Source organism: Bombus flavifrons, chromosome 16 (genome assembly GCF_040668555.2).
Source record: "Bombus flavifrons isolate JBK064 chromosome 16, iyBomFlav1_principal, whole genome shotgun sequence".
In the NCBI taxonomy this organism is placed as follows: domain Eukaryota; kingdom Metazoa; phylum Arthropoda; class Insecta; order Hymenoptera; family Apidae; genus Bombus; species Bombus flavifrons.
The window spans coordinates 9,345,651-9,364,784 of NC_138457.1; the positions used below are offsets into that span (position 1 = coordinate 9,345,651).

At 38.0% G+C, this 19,134-nt stretch overlaps 1 protein-coding gene across 11 annotated transcripts in view; it reads left to right on the forward strand.

Annotated features, from left to right (window-relative positions):
* dnc (phosphodiesterase dunce) overlaps positions 1–19,134 on the forward strand; it is a 352,460-nt gene that overhangs the window by 199,431 nt on the left and 133,895 nt on the right. For 4 of the 11 annotated variants that reach the window (XM_069129688.1, XM_069129689.1, XM_069129690.1 and 1 more), the window contains exon 2: positions 1,803–3,100. The exons of 5 other annotated variants lie outside the window; for them this stretch is intronic. In XM_069129688.1, the coding sequence (XP_068985789.1) occupies positions 2,073–3,100 (1,028 nt within the window). In that variant the 5' untranslated portion in view covers positions 1,803–2,072. Of the gene's footprint in view, positions 1–1,802; positions 3,101–18,171; positions 18,523–19,134 lie in introns of those variants that run through there. 2 more of the 11 variants (XM_069129691.1, XM_069129700.1) reach the window with 2 other exon arrangements.

A 19,134-nucleotide genomic window follows, 5' to 3' on the forward strand; every position in this document is an offset into this window, starting at 1 on the left:
GGGTAGGTTTTACGAGTGGGACGGTTTTGACCTGTTTCGAAAATGAGGTAGCCTCTTTCACACACACTTTCGCGAATTACGTGGTTGGACCAGTCTACATGTTTCTTAGTTTTCGAATTAAAGTTTGTGTTAAATTGACATCAAACGATAAAATCATTGGTATATCATCTCATCTCGTGCTTGTTAAATATATTACCAGAGAGTCAATTAACTTCCGATAAACAATATTCCACGTACTTACAATTCTCCCACTGCTAATTGAAGTGTCGGGTGATTTCGAAAACTCACTTCAATCAATTTCCATAACGATCGTCCGAGCCTTCAATGCCAGTCTCGTTGCAAATGAAACGTTGTGATTGCAAACCAGCATGAAATTAACTTAATAATGTAACGATATTGAAACATGGAATTCCAAAACAACGACCCATTTCAACTTGAAAAACCACAGCACGTAGCCTGCCTATAGATCTCGGTAATTAGCAATATTTGTAAAATCCAGTTTCAAAAATTAAAACTATTTAATTCTCTACTATTCTTTCAAACTCGAGATCGATAGCACAGTTCGCGAGTCTCTCCGGAGAAAAAAAGCTTGAAACTAGATTTTCCGGGGATCGATTAATCTAATGCCACTTCAGGCAATTCGACTGATCGTTTAAAGTGAGATATTAGATTGTTGGCGTCGTAAAATTGTGGCAATCGCGTTAACGCGCTCGCTAGAATCGATGCTAACGACGATTGGATCAACCGGTGATGCGAGACGGATCGATCTTCCGTTTCCAGGCTCTCATCCATGCGACTTTTCATAGCTGCACGAAAGTGGAACGAAGGAGGAAGGAGGAAGTATGATGTTTCGTGGAAAATTGATCGCTAGTACAAAATAGTCAAAGGTAGAGAAACCTGATAGTGTTTCCTGCTATGTGTATGGTCCACTGATGCTTCAGTTTGAGAGGATTTTTGATCTGCGATAATTAAATTTTTGTAGATTTGATGATATTTGAGAATTAATCACTTGTTTCCATATTATCCTGATCTTATTCAAATTTAGGCTATTGGGTCGAAAATAAGCAATATTTTATTATTCGTCCATCCAGCTAAAAAATTAAAAAACTTTAATGACAGTCATAGAAAAATCGAAATATACCTGCATTAAAAATTTAGCAAATTTATCACACGAAAGTAAATTACTATCGATGTGTATAGCCATAATGTGTATCATCGTAAAATCTGTTGTACAATAATAGAACATAATCAACTTCATCAAGGTCTGCCTGATAACTCGAACTCGAAATATCGCTAGTAGTTAATGAACGATCTGAAATTAGATGAGAGAAACATGCTCATCCATAACGATTCGTACCTGGATATAGGCTCACGCGAAAGCATGCTAATCCTTGAGAGCCAAACGTTTCTGGGTTAATCTATCGGGTTATCTAGTCGATAGGAGAACTATGATAAACCTGTTTGGTTATAGTCGATCCAGATTCAAATAGTTCGCTAAATCTCTCGTCGTAACTATTCCAAATGCGGAATTACAGAAACCATCAGTTTTCGTTTAAAATTAAATTCAATTAAATTAAGTTGTAACGATAAAATGGTAGAAGCTATAATCTTCCATCTTAAATTAAATTCGATTGAATTTCAAATATAGAATGGTTGATACGTTCTAGTTGAAAATTGAATTTAATTAAATTCCTAATGCAAAATGATAGAAACGAAAAAATTCCAAGGTCGCTAAAGGTACTCCAAAAGAAAAGACCCGAAAACCCAATGACATTAAAAGACACAGGTCTTAACTCTTTCAGCTTCCCAGTTAAACATCGAACGAGACATCGTAAGAGACAGAAATAGGCTCGAGCCGTATCGTGGCTACCGTGATTCTCATTGTGATGATTCGGGAAACCCAACAGGGATCAAGATACGGTCATCCGTGACCCGAACCACGAGATTGCCAGCGTTGTTTCAGCCCAAACCCACTCAATCTGCCTATGCCATTTAAAAATCCTCTCCAATCCTCTCCTATAAACCATTTCTACCTCCGCGTCAACCTGTGGGTTACCCAGAAACTCTAGAAAATGGATGATGACGACACAGATGAGAAACGAGAATCTCTAACCTTGGCCAACAAAGTGTCTCACAAAGAATCAGAAAGCAAGCTCCTATTGTCTTCGAAATCTATATCCAGAAGCAGGTTCGAAGCAACACATCAAAGGGACTCCACGGAAGATTCTGTCACCATGGACGGTGCCTCCGATAATAAAGTGGAGAACGTCTCAAAAGACGAGGACACCTCAGAGCCCCTAGTGACCGATGAAAAGGGTACCAGGACCTCAGACAGACATTGTCACTCCCTGGACGTTCCAGAGGAAGCAGAGTCTCTTCTGATGACTCGACAGCAGGCTATTACGAGGACCAGCCTAAGAGTGGGCGAGGGAGGGAGCAAAATATCCAGGTTTCCTGAGAACAGATCTGCCTGTCTAGGTCTGTTCCATCGAAGCCCTCAGTCTTCGTCGAGTCAGGAGGATTACGAACCCGAAGTGAAGAGTCTGTCCAAGATTCAGAAACAACAACAGCATCTTCTAACCACCGGCAGTGAGACTCAGATGACAGTTCGATCTATGGAGAGTCTTAGAACCTCGAGGAACTTTCTGAGCGCTGATGAGCGATACATAGAGGATTCTAAGAGCCTGGAGTCTCTGTCACTGTCTTCAGAGTCTCACGTGACAAGTTCCAAGAGTCATTACAGGAGCTTCTTGACATCTTCTAGCAGCGATGTCAGGAGGATCATGACTGTTGAGTCAAAGAGTAGCGACGATCTTCGTAGAGAGGAGAGTCTAAATGCCGAAGTTAGACGTGGTCTGTTTGCCAATACTGGACTGGAGAGAAAAATCCCGCAGCATCTTAGTTTACCACCGCCTTCCAATGTGTTTTCTCTGACCAGTCCAGGTGGCAGTGACAGGAAGATTACCATTTTGAGTCCATACTCGCCGATTCAATCTATGGAATTCCAGTTTTCCGCGCAAACGCTGAAGAGTAGACGCAAGAAGGCGATCGTTCTGCCGAGGTTGGTGTTACCCAGAAGCGAATCCGACGTGTTCCTAGAGTGAGTAGTAAGATTATACGTAGATTGAGCGTTAACGAGTTGTTGTCAAGATGTGGGGCAATCAGAATATGAAATTTGGGTTTATTGTTACATTTGATGTTATGGTTATGTTATTGTTATATAAATGACGTTTCGTTGCGTTTTTTGTACTTTAAGATTCGCGAAGGCTAACGCTTCTTATAATGCTTAATTATGTTGGCTGTTGTCTATTGGTTTCAGGAGGAAATTGAAAATTCTAAGTTTGATAGGAATCTTAAAAAATGTTGCTATATGAGATCATAAAAATTTGCGATACTTTGGTATTTGAGATATTTGAATATCGAATATTTGAAGTGGAATTGCGAAAATTTAAAGGTAGATTTCGAGATATAAATCTTATTAAATACCTAACCTAGTCAAACAAGATTCAGACGTCAATAGTAGTTTCCTAGATATTATGAAGCGTTCAGCCATCCTAAGTAAGCTTCGCATATTCAACCCATCCAGGCGAAGGAAGCAAGTCAGACTTCAGCTACCTAGTAAAGAGATAAACAAATGAGTCTTGGGCTTCTAGCCACGTAAGCTTTCCAAGCTCTAATCTAACGTTACCACTAATTAACACTCGAGTAAGAGTTCATTATGGAGGAAGTTTACGCATGACCCTTTTAGTGTTACTCTCTCGCTTCTCTGGCCAAGGGCTGCATCCTTTGCATAGAGAAACAACTCGATGTTTCGAATCAATTCGATCCTAGAATAAAATTAATTTTGTTGTTCGTAAATAGAACCGAAGAAACGCTGTACAAAGATTAAATTTCAGCTTCAGCTGGATAGAGATCTTTTTCATTTGCGAATGTTCTGCATGGCCTCATGGAACACTGTGAACAGTGTTTTCTTCATTCATTTTTTATTTCATTCGTGTCTTTAACAATTTTAGGATTGTATGATTTCAAATATATTGCAATTTAGATCAGTCTATGAAAATATACAAGTTTTAAACCACACATATCACTTTCGTATTTAAGAAATCGTATTTTCTGAAGAAACATTATAATGGAATATTTATTTTTTTTTTTCTTCTATTTTTAACAGAAAAGTAATCTGTCATAAAGATAATATAGTGTACTGACTATAAGACAGTAATTACATGCAACTATAATGTGACTATCAAACATAATAACTGCAAGACTATAATCAAGTGATCAAGAATGTGGTATAGAGTATAGCAACAAAAACAAGGAATCTAAAAATCATCGTTTTAATGGATTTGCCACAATTCTAACTTTAGAATAGAATTAAAAATAATGGAAGCGTATGTGGAGTTTCTGTTGTACTAGAAACATTCATGATGACATTGTGAGATCGTGGTGATTAGGTCGAATATTTGTTCGTGACACGACATCGTGGCCGACCATTTCCACTGATCGCACGTTTTCGAGTCGAGCAATTCCGAAGATTGGGTATGTTAACAGATTGATTTGATTCGACGTAGCTACACGAATCCCCGTTTTGCTGGCACAGTTTCCGCTTTCAATAAGAGCATTCGCCTATTTTTAGAGAGATTTGATTATTTATATATGATAATAATAGGAGTCGACTATAATATTCCTTTATAATCTTTACTTCCTTGCATCTGATATGAATTCGAATTTAATTTAAAAATTAATTTTATCGAAATTACCCATAGAGATACATCTTTATTGCTGTCTGTATGGAAATTTCAATATTTATCCGAATAAAAAGTTAATTTGACCGAATGAAACTTCGAAATGCGCAAAATACAGGATTTAATGAGAAACAAAATGAATCTTCATTTGTAAAGGTCATGTTGTTTATTCGAAAAATAATTCCTTCCGTTATTGTTAAACGACTCGGTTGGCGAACGAGAGGAAAAAGCACAGAATAATATTAATTATTCATTTTGACTTCGACGAATTGGAGTACGCAATAATTACCCGCTGATTATAATATAAAGCATTTCCATTAATTATTTACAGCCAGTGGAAATATTGATTATGCGGTTATTTGTTTCATTAATCATGAGAACACGCAGATTCATCAACGAAACGGCATACATAGTTCAAAGAAACGTACGATTAGTAGAATCACGTTAATTACACGGAATCTGTTATAAACGCCAAATAATATGCAGCAAATTAATAGAAATTAACGAAATTTCGTAAAATTGTGTCAATTTGAATGATGAGAATGGATTTTGATATTTCCATTGGTATATGGTCAGTAATTTGTATAAATTTCATTTCATTACGTACAGCTTTCATCCACCCAGAATTTCAATAATACGAAGGAGATTGTCTGAAACTAACCAAATTTCATCTCAATTTGAACAGTAAAATAAATACAAGAGAAATTTAAAATCTCCTCTGAAACTTATTCGATATATTATATTTTCAAAAATTTCATTTTGGTATTAATCGACTTTAATCTCATTACGTGGTACGTAGGAAATAAATGAAAATTAATAGAATTTCGTGTCAATTTTAATTACAAAGTAAATCTAAATCTCAATCCGATTTCTCAGACTCATTGAAGTCTCACATTCTTTTCCGTCTCATATTACAGATACGCAAAAGTCGACGAAAACTTTTTTGACACTATCGAATGTGTGAAAATCTTCCCTTCAAAATGCTTTTTGAATCATGTCGATACGACGCTCCGTTCTTCAGATATCGTCGTTTAAAGACGAGTCTAATTTTTCATACTAACTGTGTGCGTCTCGCTCCAACACACTTGGACCTCTCGTTCCCACTCACGCACCGACCCGTTCCGTTATAGTCAGGCGTGCGCTGGTCAGTGACAGTCGTTGAGTCAGCGGGTTTATTGCTAGTAGCAACTTACGCGTTTCCGGGAAAATCTGCGTTGCGCCGACATAGTCGCGCCATACTGAACGTCGTAGGAATTTAAAGGCCAGTATCTCGGAAACGAATTGAGATATCGACATGAAACAAAGCACGTTACCAAGGGTAAGCTTCAGGCTACTCGCTGAATGTAATTGTCCAAGTCATACTTGCTCCCTTCTAGATATATTTTCAAGTCAAAATTGATTAACGTGCTACCTGAACGTATATTAGGAGCGCTTCAATTAGGGAATAATTAAAGTTCATTAATGTTCATCAAAAATATATAAAGTATTCAGAATAGGGTATTTATTGTAATGTTTGGTAAACGAAACAAATTTTTATGTAAATTCCATTTCTTTAGCCGTATTCATAGAAATATCCGTGTAATAAAATAAAAATCCTATTGATTAGACTTTGTATGAATATAGAGTGTATTGAGAACGTTAGGATAAATTTGAAGGTTTTCAGTGACCGAAATAGGCATTTGTGATTTCTTGAACAATCGAAAATGAAAAAGTTCAGAAATCCGATAATTTTAAAGTTAGAAAATAGGAATTTGGAACTTGATGACCTTTCATGGTCCACGTTTCGAATTCTCATGTGTTACTGGTACATCTATTGACGAATGTTCGACCTGAATTTAACAGAGAATAATATATCATTCTGCAGTAGGATTGGGGATGGACAGCTATCAGAAAGGTGCGATGGGGATTCCGTTAGAGGTATCCGTGTATCGAATTCGCGAACAATCGATTGCCGTGGCGTTCTGTTTGTTTCTGGAACGAGCTTTCGTCGCACAGATACCCATGGAATTAATTTCCAACGGTAATCGCGTTATAGCGGGTCAACAGGCGATCGTTAATTATCCTGCCCCAATGCAACTTCAATTTCGAGTGAAGCCAGCCATAGTTCCAACGTCAATTATTTACGTTATTCCTAGCTTCCGAATTTTAGTTTGAAATTTTAGTAAATCTTCGGGTCTTTTTCGAGTACCTCGAGCTATTCGAAGCTCGCAAACTTTAATTTTTGACTTTTTACCATTCGAAGCTTTGAAGTTCCAAACCTGAATATTCTTCGATTTTCCAAAATATTCGGGACTTTTTAAAATTATCATTCGGGGACTCGAAATTCACGCAACAGGAATTTGATATGAATTTTCTAAATTATAGCGTTACTATGGCAAAACCGATCGGATGCCTGACCAATATCGGTTTATATTACTGTCATTGGAATCTTCTGCATGTTTCTGCAGCAGGATCATAGAATCGCAAAGGAAGTAACGTTCAATAACATTGTAGATTTTTATAAAAATATGTCTGAATATATTGAGTTGTTCTATCGTTAAATTCATCCATAAATGTCATTAAATTTTGTATTATAATTCTGTCGAAGGGGGCTGCTTTACCTACTTCTTCAACGATCCACTTATGCTTATGACTAAATTGCATATTTATGCATTTACGACAACTGTAGATATGGAAAAATGTAGAGGAATGTCGACAAATGCAAAAGCAAATGAGGCATCAAGAGCAAAATGAATCTACTTGTCGCATTTACAAACAAAACATACTTTGAAATATTAAAATGTTTCTGCTTGTGAAAAGCACACTTTTGTTTATTGAAATTCTTCGTCGATGCCTGTGAACACGTGATCTTGCATAAATACTAATTTCATTTGGAATCTAATTAATACATCAGAAAAGTTTTTACATCAGTTTCAATACATTTTCCAGTTTCTATATTTGCACGCGACTCTTTTGAAAACACTGCTTCGCTTGGTAAACAACTGATTCACAGTTGTTTATATTGAGTTGGCAATTAAGTGATTGCGGATCTTGTCATTGGGTGGTATTTAAGTTGATTACACTTACGTTTGAGATAGGTTCACGAGAATGGAAAGAGGAGGATGTGGTGTTCAGCTTGCAGACGTCTGTAAAGCGCGATCGATTCGAAGTGTGCACGAACGATAATTGTTTTCGATGTGTCACGTGTCATCTCGTGTCACGCTGACAGCTTTTCGACATTGCGATTCTAATTTGAAGAAAACGATCATCGATTTCCTGTCATACTTCGAGGATAAAACATAGAAGAGAAGTTCTGTGTGTATGTAAAGAGGGAATGGAAATCATTCTTAAGAAAATTTGTTTCAACTGAGAAAAACGAGAAAATTCGTATCGCCGGAAGATCAGAAATTTGATAATTTGTATCTACGTTTGAAAATTTAGGAATTACAAATTTCAAAACCTTAAAAGTAAGGAAGTTTCGATAATTAAAATTCAATTTTACTCTTTGAAAATTTCAAAGCTTGAAAATTTGAGCACATTGGAAAACGTATTTTACAAATGGATATTCATCCGGGTACTCGAATTACTATGTTTGGTTAATCGGCTCGGATGGTAATTGTTTGTGACGTCGGACACACTGTTGATCACACATTTCTGCTTCCATGTGTCGGGCATACACGTCGTGTTTCAACAGTTTCTGCTTGATTTGAGGTTTCCAGAGTGTACAGTAGCAGAAACAGTGATCACGAATGCGTGTCAGTCAACGTTTCATTCTCCACATGACATTTCTCTATCACAATTTTTCACTTATTCAATTTTATACACTTTTGAAACTTCGGAAACTTTATTAGAAATCTGAACTCTACATATTTGTTGATTTTTTGAAAGTGGCATTATCAGCATTTATGTAGTCAGCTGAAGCATCCGCGTGGTGCCTTTAGTGAAATTCAACTATCAGTCCCCTCAATCTTTTACGCTCAAATACACAGTTTCTATTCGGGCGAGCAAATCCTCCTCTTGTTTCCGTTTCAGTTGCACGACGATGGTAATTCGTCGCGCAAACATATTTCGAACCAACACGTGTACATCATAGTACAAGATATAACCAGTTGTTCCGCCGGTAACTCAATTAGATCGCGTTGTTTGTCAAGTATGGATGGTTATGGTAGGAACCAATTCTAGAAATATAAATAGAATATTCTTCTTCTTTTTGGTTCCGCGTGCTGCAAGGATTATTACTCGTTAGAAGTTTGATTTGGAAATTAGCGGAATCTTTCAAAGGTGAAAGTATAGAAACTTGAGATTTATTATTAAATAACATCTACATCTTTGATTTATTCTATGTATATTTTATTTCCGTTCCTTGGAATTCGGAGTCTGAAATTGGCAGCATTTTTAGGAATTGTTTTATTCTTCTAAAAAGTTTGATTTAAAAATATGTACTTATAGAAAGCCTAAAAACTTATAAATTTCTTTAAAAATTGATTAAAACATTTATGAGACGAGTTCATAACACGTCTAGTAATTTTCTCGTGGCGCCAGCGTCGAAGAACATTCGTACTAACAAATCCAAGTACTCTTTAGATAATATACTATCTTGTGTAGATAATACAGAATACAAGAATCTGATTTACCGACGTAAAATTTCACTAGATCGGAGTTTCTCGCTGGAGAATGTAGTGGCAGCACCGAAAATCCAACAGGAAATCGATAAGTAGATCTGGATGAGTCTCCCTTGCTCTTTTAGTGGTAAAGTAGTTCCATTTAGGTTTACTACTAGTTACAAAGTTTCCTCGTTTCAGTGGAAGTATATATCTTCGTTACTGCGTAGTCGTAAACTGAAGATATACAAGATTGAGTAAATATTACGATGGCTGTGTCTCAGATTCATAGCTTAATAAAAGTAGTTGATATTGCTCCTTACAATTATTTATTCTTTTAGAAAATTTTGTAATTTTTAACTGTTTCAATATTTTATCACGAAAGTTTAAACGAAGATAACATCGTTACTTTTGTATGAATGCAAGACTTTCTGAAATTACGTATGATTTAGTTAGAATTAAAATTCCCTACATTTCTAAGAAAATATTTGTTCAAACGTTCCATTCTTTCTATCCCATATTCTAACAAATTTCACGAAATCAAAGCTTCTCTTTGATTCGTCGTATTTAGGAAAATAAAATTCCCTAGAACTTCTTTAATCTTTGGAATTCAAACAATTTTTTCCAAATTGTCAATAAATCTTCCCTGGAATTGGTCGTATGAAAAGAAAATTTCCTAAAATCTGCCTACACGATAGAAAGACGAACAATTTTCTTGATAATTCGAATCACTCGACAAGTTGTAAGATACCAATAAATTATTATTAATCGACGTATAAGATTTCGTAATACACGAAATTCGATCTCCGCTATCGGTTTTCATAACTAGGAGGGAAAATGGTATCGATTTTCTTGGACCAATTCCGGAGTTCATCTTCACCAGATCCCATTACACGATTGCTCGAGCTTGTCGTATTACATAGTGCAGCTCGAAATGGCTCTCCCACTCCAGGTGAAGTTTCAGGGACATCACGGCCGCTTTCACGAGTGTCCAAGATGTTTTTCTCGAGGTTAAAAGCTTGGTTCGAGTATCTGCCCTCGCCTCGAAGACGGCGAGAGCTGAAAAATATAGATTCGATCAGGTCCCCAGGGTGAGATTTAACGTAATGGAAGTAACTCGAGTTAAATTGTCGACTCGATAGCTTTCTACTCGTCCTATGGTTTCCCGCGATACACGCTTGATTTACGTTCGTGTGCATTCCGTGACGTTCCTAGGGAATTTTGTTCTTAGAAGCGTAAACGTATTTAAGTCAAACTTGATCAGATTGTTGAATATCTTCCTTGAATTTTTCTATGGTGTATAGTATGGTCGTAAGTCGTTGTATCAAAATTCAGAAAATTCATTCAACTATTGAAATTTATGTTGCCATTAGATATATAAGGTTTCCTTTTTAATTATAAATTATACTACGATAGATTCAACTGTAAATAAATTTGCATAAGGAATTTAACCTATACAAAAATCTGTCGAATTTCGGGGATATTAAATTCACAGAATTATGAGAAGGAATATTTTAATAAAACATAGAAAACTCATATTCATGACATGTTTAGGAATGAGAAATGAATATGGATTTGTGGAATCAGTCTGTAAAATTAATCATAAAGTTAATTATAACGACAATAATTTATCGAATAAATTCATAACTCTCTGATGGAGCAAAAGACGATGACGAGTGGTCAGAACCTTTAACGTAATAATTCACGAAACGTCTATTGGAAATCGTTGGCAGGAGCTATAATTCACCTAAAATATCTTGAGAAGTCACTTCGTCTGTAAATTCCTAAGTGATGCACTTACATCAACTCATATTCTATATTTTACGTCATAAAATATCAATTCCTCTTTATGTGTCGCTTTCTCTGTATAACTCGAGAAATTAGCGCAATGGACGCGGAATGTTGGAAGTAAAAAATGGTCTTAATGGCGGTTGGATACATCAGATGGCGTCAGAGTATTGTTAACCTTTAGCTTTTCCCGCGTAACACGGCCAGCATGATTTCTTCCGTGATACTAATAGTTGGCGTGCGTAGAGTCAATATTGCAACTGAAATCGTTGACGTAGGTAACCTACCACCTTCGCCTCGTTTTCTGTCCACGGTGTTTATAACCATGACACCGTGTTCGTTACGCGGGTCATGGTTTCCCACCTATCACGTGCAGCAGATCTAGTGATTTTTCTGTTCTTCCCAACATAACGTCGTTTCTCGCGTGTCTGAATTAAAACATGTTTAACGATAGAGAACACGAGGAAGATTTATCGTCTTGTGGGTTTTAGGAACCGTGTAGAGAAGATTAGATAGTTTTCTCGGTAATCGATAGATGGAGCGCGTTTACGGAAGGAGTTTAGTTTAGAGGTTATTACCGAGTTGAACGTTAATTGGGATAATTTTGTTAGGAATTTGAACGTTGAATAGTTGCACTTTGTTGTTTGAATAATTAGTTAATTTAGCGTTTAGTGGTTGGTTATACGAATATATGATCATCTGGATTATTATGTTCTCCGTTTGCTATTCGATTGTTTAATATTCGATTCGGTAGCCACGGAATTCTTTAAATATTCGATTACTCGAGGGTTCGAGTATTTGCATATCGATTACTCGGATGTTTGGCTATTTAAGCTATTTAAGATATTTGAAAATTTTCTTATTTCAGTTCTTTAGGCTTTTTAGGTATTTAATTTTTGGAAAATTTATCGTTCCATATGGAGAACAGGTGGAACAGAATTTTCATTGCAAAGTTCTTCTATTATTTCGTTAGTTGAAGGACCACAGCATCCGCTCGGACGGTCACGGTACTGCCGCCGCATTCTCCCATCTTTCCATTGATTTTGAACACCGTGGGTGTGTCACTGAACACGTGGTTCCTCAGAGTACGCTAGAAAATGTTCAACCTATTTTGTTCAATGGAACCTATGTTTTGGTAATTTGTATGTCAGCTCGCAATTTACGACCGATTATTGTTTTCACTGAAATTATTCTTTACCTACGTGATTGTTAAGCTATTTGCGTATTATCGAGTAAAATCAATATTCTAGAAAATTACACGAAACAAATTTCAAAGAAGCTTATTCGGTTAAATGAACCTAATTTTTTATCCTATTATACTATATAATGTTGTTGCATAAGCGTTGAAAAGAAGACAAAGAAATTTTTTCTATAAATTGGAAGTTCCAAGAACACGTATAACAAATAACTAATAATAATCAATAGAAACGTACTATACGACAAAGGGCTGAGCTGTGAACCCAATAGAATTTTGCTAAACGTAACTTTAAGCAAGTCAAACGAAATAGGAACAAAACACGTGGAAGTTCTCGTGAAACGGGCAAGCTCGTTGAAACCTCCCCTTTCGAACATTGTACGCGCCTAACTTTCATTTACGCGGCAATTCTCTGCGTTTCGCGGCGTTAACCATGTTGCACTAGTAACTCACTTGAATCGTAAGCAAGTGAGCGTTTCATGTTGCCGTGTTTTCATTCTTATTGAAGGATTTTTATTCATTTCTATTAAGACAAATTTTAGCCTCCAAATGCTCGATTCAGAAAAACCACCCTATATCTCAGCTGATTTTTCAGATTTCTCTAAAGAGCTTGCAGTCTAAATTCACCAAAGATTCCAAAATCTATCTCTAATTAGTAAAAAAGAAACACACTTCGTTTCAATAAACATTTCGGCTTCCAAAAATCCAGCACTTCCATATTCGAGAAAATACGAAACTCTCAATTTACAAAGAAGATTCTTCGCTCCGACGGACTTGCTACTCCAGAGATCGTACCTGCGTGAAAATTTCAAGAAAACCTCCACTTTCTTTCTTCGATCTCCTCGTAATCCCGCCAAACCGCTCTTTTTTACTCTCACCCTTTACGAAGCAAGCAACGAAACGTGGAGGGACAATGAGGAAACAGAAACCTTTTCCTCCCAGAAGATAGTTGCAACGAATCGCTGAAAATCGATGCCCGAGCCACAAAAATCAACCTTCCTTTCGATAGATTCCAATCTACCGCAAAAGCTTCCACGTGCATCCAAATTTCAAGGAAACCTCCCCAAGCTTCCCCTTTAATCTCCCCTTGCAAACACCGTTTTTGGTCCCGTCCCTTACGAAGCAGCCTTCAAGGTAAAGCGGAAGCAAAGTCGAGAACCGGCGGGCTGTCCGACCTCAGGCTTTTCCTCCCACGAGTTACAGCCGTGCTGGAAATTGCAACAAATCGATAAAACTCTATTCCGAATTCACAAAAGCCAACCTTCCTTTCGATAGACTTCGATAGACCAGCGAAAGCCTCGTACGCGTGTAAATCCCAACGAAACCTCCAGCTTCCCCACTCTGTTTTATTCTCACCACTTACGAGGTAACCAAGGGAACGCGAAGACAAGACCGAGAAACTGCAGGTTTTAGATCCAGTAGACCCGGAGATCTACCCTTGGTCCATAAATATCAGCCTTCCTTTCAAAAGACTCGAATTTCCTACCAAAGTCTCGTATATGCGTCCAAATGTCAGCGAAACTTTCTTTCTCCGCTGTTTTTTCTTCTCAACCCTTACGAGGCAACCTTGAAGACAACACGGAAGCAAACTGGAGATGCAAAAGACGTGGCGACCCGAGGCTCGGCCTCGCCAGGAGGCAGAGAACGTGCAGCTCTCCTCCCGGGCGTCTCAACGATCCCACCCCTTCCCTAATAACGGCGTGGTCGTTTTCGGCGGCTTGGAGGCGCTGCCATCGCCTTTTTCTCTCTCGCTCTGTTCAACGCGAATCTCCACCCTCTCCCCTCGCCAGCACATCATCCCCTTGGAAGTTTACATTTTCGCGGGCACGTTGCTGGTAGCCGCGTCTCTCCATCCTTGCGTGTCGCTTCCGCCCTCTCCATCCTGTTCTCTGGAGTTTGGCCAGTTTCCACTGACGATCTTCCACCCTCCGTGTCGAACGATCGCGAATTCCTCGCCCCTGACCGTCTTTCACAGTCAGTCGTCTGTTCGTCTGTGGTTGGTAGTGTGGCTGGTGTTTAGGGGTGTCTGGACCACAGTGCGTCACGTGAGTCGCTTTTTTTCGACGCGTTCCAGGGCTGCAAGGGATGAAAAGTGTCCACGTGCTGACTCTCCGATGACAGTGACAGTGTAGATGTGGATTTCCAGGGATTTGAAATTGGAAATCGAAGGTGGACGTTCGTGCACGAGTTCGATGAAAGAGACTTTGCTGATAGATCGGATACATGGTGAATTTCAGGCGATCAATTTGACCGTTTGAATTTGGTGGCGAGTTTGCTGGGTCGTGGCGATGATCGTGGCGCTGGGTCAACGAATCTTATGAGAAATTGGAGATGGAGATCGACGAAGAATTTTGATTCCAACGACGAATGGAGTCTGCGGTGAATCTGAGACGAGGAATCGCCAGTTCGAATTTCATGGTGACACGAATCTTACAACTCGAGAGTTGATGAATAAGTTTCGAGAGATTCTTCGCGGATAATTGGAATCTCTGATGGATTTGAAACAAGCAACCGTTATTTTCAATGGACAATTTGGGCTTTACGATGAGTTTGAAACGACTCGATGATGACTCAAACTTCGATGCAAGGTCAATAAACCTTATGATCGTTGAAGATGGAAATCGACGAACAAGTGTGAAGCAAAAGGCTCGAATGATAAATTAATCTACAACCAACTGTCCACTCCAACTTGGTGATAAATGGAAAAGGGGATGATCGGAATCGAAGGAGAAAATTCTAACGATGAATCGCGTCTGCAAATTGTCATTTAAAATAGTTAGGTTTCGTTACCATTTGCATTTCAGTTTTCATTTAAAGGTGAAGAAATGAAGATGGGACAAGGGTGGAAGCGTGTTGTAAGGGAGGGGGGCGGGTTTAGTTTCTAACGGTGGTTCTTCATAGCGGTGAGTTGAGAAGAGGCGAATTTTCGGAGGGAATCGAGTGCCGAGGGTGGAAGTGAAATATATTCGGATGGGGTGAAGATAAGACTCTGGTGGGTTGATGTTAGGGTGGGTGACTTTGAATTTGAAATACCCGATTGGTGTTTGGTTATGGGGGATTGAAAATTGAGATCGATCCTTGGCAGACTGATAAGGAAGTGAAACAGTGTTTGGTTATGGAGGATTGAATATTGAAGATGACGGTACAGATCCTGCTGATAAACTGAATTTCTGCTGGATTTATGGCGTGGAATGGTCAATTTCAGGCTTATGGTAAACTAGGGAAATCTCGACGGTGAATCCGTTAAGATGCTGGAAATGAAAGTTTTCGCGGATAAGTTTGAAAGCAGAGATTCCAATAAATCGTGAAATCGATAAATCAAATCTATGACGAATGAAAAATAAGAAATTGAATTTTCTGCTGAATTTTGGAGAACCTCGTAGCAATTCAGATTCTAATTCTAAGTTAATGAACGTTAGAAAAAAAGTTGAAATCTTGGTAAATCTTCAAGAATAATTTGAATCTCTGGTGAATTTGAGACGATGAATTAGCATCCAGGATGGGAAATTTGAAGACAGTTTTTCGAAACGCTTTGTCATTTAGAGCTTAATGCCAAATTAAAGCATGTTGTGAGAAATTAAACATTGAAATTTTTCAGGAAGAGATTGCAGCAATAAGTTTAGTCTCTGAATTAACGTTAAGATAGCAAATTGCTATTTGAGGGCAGAGATTTGAATTTGATGGTTAATTTAGAAGGGCTTGGTGATTTAGATTCTAATGTTAAGTTAATGAATCCTGAATGGGTCCAACGTGTCTAACGTAGAATTAATTTAGAGAGATTGAGATTTGAATGCAACACCTATTTCAATGGGTATTTAATGCTAACAATCGTAGCAATTAGCGAGTTTTTAACGAATTCCAAACGGTGCCAATTAATCGAAGTAATAATACGAGATTTAATTTTGAGAATTTGGAAATTTGAGAAGGATTTTCAGCGGAATACTTGTTTGCGTGAATCTTCGATTTCACGTAAGTGGATTAAACCAATGTACAATACATTATTTAGCGTGAGGAATTAATTGAAGCAACGATTCTACAGTTAACGCTGGAATCTCAAGTGAAACTTGAGAGTAACTTTCAGCAGAATATTTTTTTAAGAAGGTTTAAGAAGGCCTCGAGTTTTATTATAGCGAATCTTCGTTGGATAATAATTAGGAGCAACGATTACTAGAGAAGAAAATATATTTCTTAATATTGATAAAATATATCTGCATATAATTCTAAAGATATAAGGAAAATTTCTGTAAGAAAATAGCAATTATCAACATTAAAAACCAACAGAGACGTCAACTCCGTAGTCACTTGTCAAAATTCAAGAAGAATTCCATAAGAATCTAAATTTTCCAATCATCGACAAGACCAAAAAAACAGTCGACGAAGCTGCTCGAAAGCTTTAAAAAAGGTTTTCAGCAAGTCCGGAAACTTCCATCGATCGATCATTGCCAAATACCAATTAACGTCAACGATTAACAAGAACATCGACTCTGCAACCACTTGTCGAAATTCAAGAAGAATCCCATAAAAATCCCGGTTTTCCAATAGTCGACAAAATCACCAATAAACTCAACGAAGATTTGCCGGCAGTTTGAAGAAAGCTGCGAGCAAATCCTCAAGTAGTAATCTCCCCTAATACCAACTTTTCATCTTAATGCTAATTGACGACGTTAGTACTAATTAATCGAGGCAGCAGATCCTCGAATAATCCCATAGAAGCTACGTTGAAGGGAAAGTTCGAGCCGAACATCGACGTAGACAGGCTACCTTTTCGAGATCCATCTTGGTCACGGCACGAAAAGGATCAGCAGGACTCTGTGAATTGGAAGGATCTCGCGTGTAATCCGACAATCTTGCTGAAAGCTCGTGAGGTCGAGTGTACGTCGCTGGAAAATACAGTTTCCCTTTATCATTGCTTCTTTTCCATTCGTTTCACCCGTCGACGCGTTTCCCGGTGTCGGAAAACCTCGACAAAATTAACATCGGGATAATTGAAGCCGAAGAGGCCACGCTAATTAGCCACTTAATTCGTACTGTAATTTCAAGCGAGACGAAAACGGGAGAATAGTGGTGTACCGATGATATATTTAAGAGATTATTTCGAGAAGGAAATTTGGAAAAAATAGCGGGAAATCGAGGGAATCTCGATTACCTGAAACTGAAATCTTTTAGTGGAATAGGAAATTATCGAGGAAACAGAAGATAAACGAACGATATATTGGAGAAGAAACTCGGACGTTGATAAAATTGAATTAATATTCGACAGATTTTTCATGGGATAACAGATAGCAACCGCTCCGGTAGAAATTTGAAAATTTACGAAATATAAATGTAGAGAAATTTGATTAAAACCGAGGGATAAGGAAATATCGATCTTTTTTAACGGAGAAAGAAATCGCGAGTTTAGAAAAATTAATCGGAGAATTTTGCAAGAATGTTCAACGAAACGAGGAAAACTGATCTGAAAGAAACGAGTGTTCCTTAGAAGTGTAGCTAACTCTAGTCGCAAAAAGGAAAGCAATTCAATCGTATTGTAACGAATATTAACGATAGTTAAGAAAACTGAAATTGTGCTAAGAACGATTTCCACAAGATGTTATCGTACCAAAGCTACTTACTTTGTCGTTGCACTTAGTTCAACTGGGACCCAACATGACCAAACGAATAACGACAACGATAAATCATCTGCGTCGCTTCTGTCGAATTTTTAAATAACCTTCGCACACTGTTCCACCTTAGTCGTAACCAAATATTTCCTAAAAACACTCGCCAGGACCAAGAAACTTGTCAGCATAGATCAGACTTAGACCTAAAACCAATTAACCTGCAATTAATCGGAACAACGAATCTTCGAATCGATCATCGAACGAATGAAAAATCTTTGAACGTCTCGTCGACGAAGACATCGTTAAACGATCGAGCACTCGGACTCCAAGAAGAGAACTGAGAAATCCTGGAGAATAGCGATTTAAGAGCATCTTCGAGAGCGTGCTTTTGGCCAAATTGTGAGAATGCATGGTCACTGGGCGTTGAAGAGGAGGAAGAATATTCGTGTTGAGAAATTGTTAAATGTTTGCTCGTTGGAACGTGACGTAGACTTCTGGAAGAGGTGAAGCCAAAAAGCTTGGCTACGGAGGATGGGTCAGGACTGGTGTGCACGTAGAAGGAAACGTTCCAGCAGCGGTTGCTGCCCCTGTGGGCCACGTGTTCATCCCTCAAGTAGGTTAGTGAAACACAGACCTACACTTTTGCTGTCTGTGAATGCGTTTGACGCTTCTGTCAACGGTCCAAGTGTGAAATTAGTAATATATTTGATATTTTGGGTAATCGTTGGAAGAAACGTTAGCCTCTGCAGAGATTTATCGGCATATTTGAAGTTACATTGGTTGGCTGTGAACTTCTTAGGCATTTTGCATTGGGATTTTAAGATTCGTTTCTCGGATGAGAATAGAACTTAGGTTTTAGGTGTCGCGACACATGCTTTGCACGATCGAGTTCGAGGCTTGATAATTGTGTTTCAGGTGGATCAGGATTTGGCTGTAAAATTAAACAGAAGCAGTGGAATTTATTTCCTAAAATGTACAACGGTGGATTTGACTATTCAAGCGATTAGATCAATATCCGAATTTATTCTTCGCGTAGATTAAAGCCGATTGAAACGAAGTGATATGACATAAATATTTTGAATGAATTATTTAATGGAAAGATAAAAGTGCCGGATTAATTATTCAGAAACTTCGTATGTGTGTGTGTGTTTTAAGATGCCCAGAACATCGTACCTCGTCTTTAAAACGACAGAATCAATTGTCGTTTGAAATGGACTGTCGTCAATTTT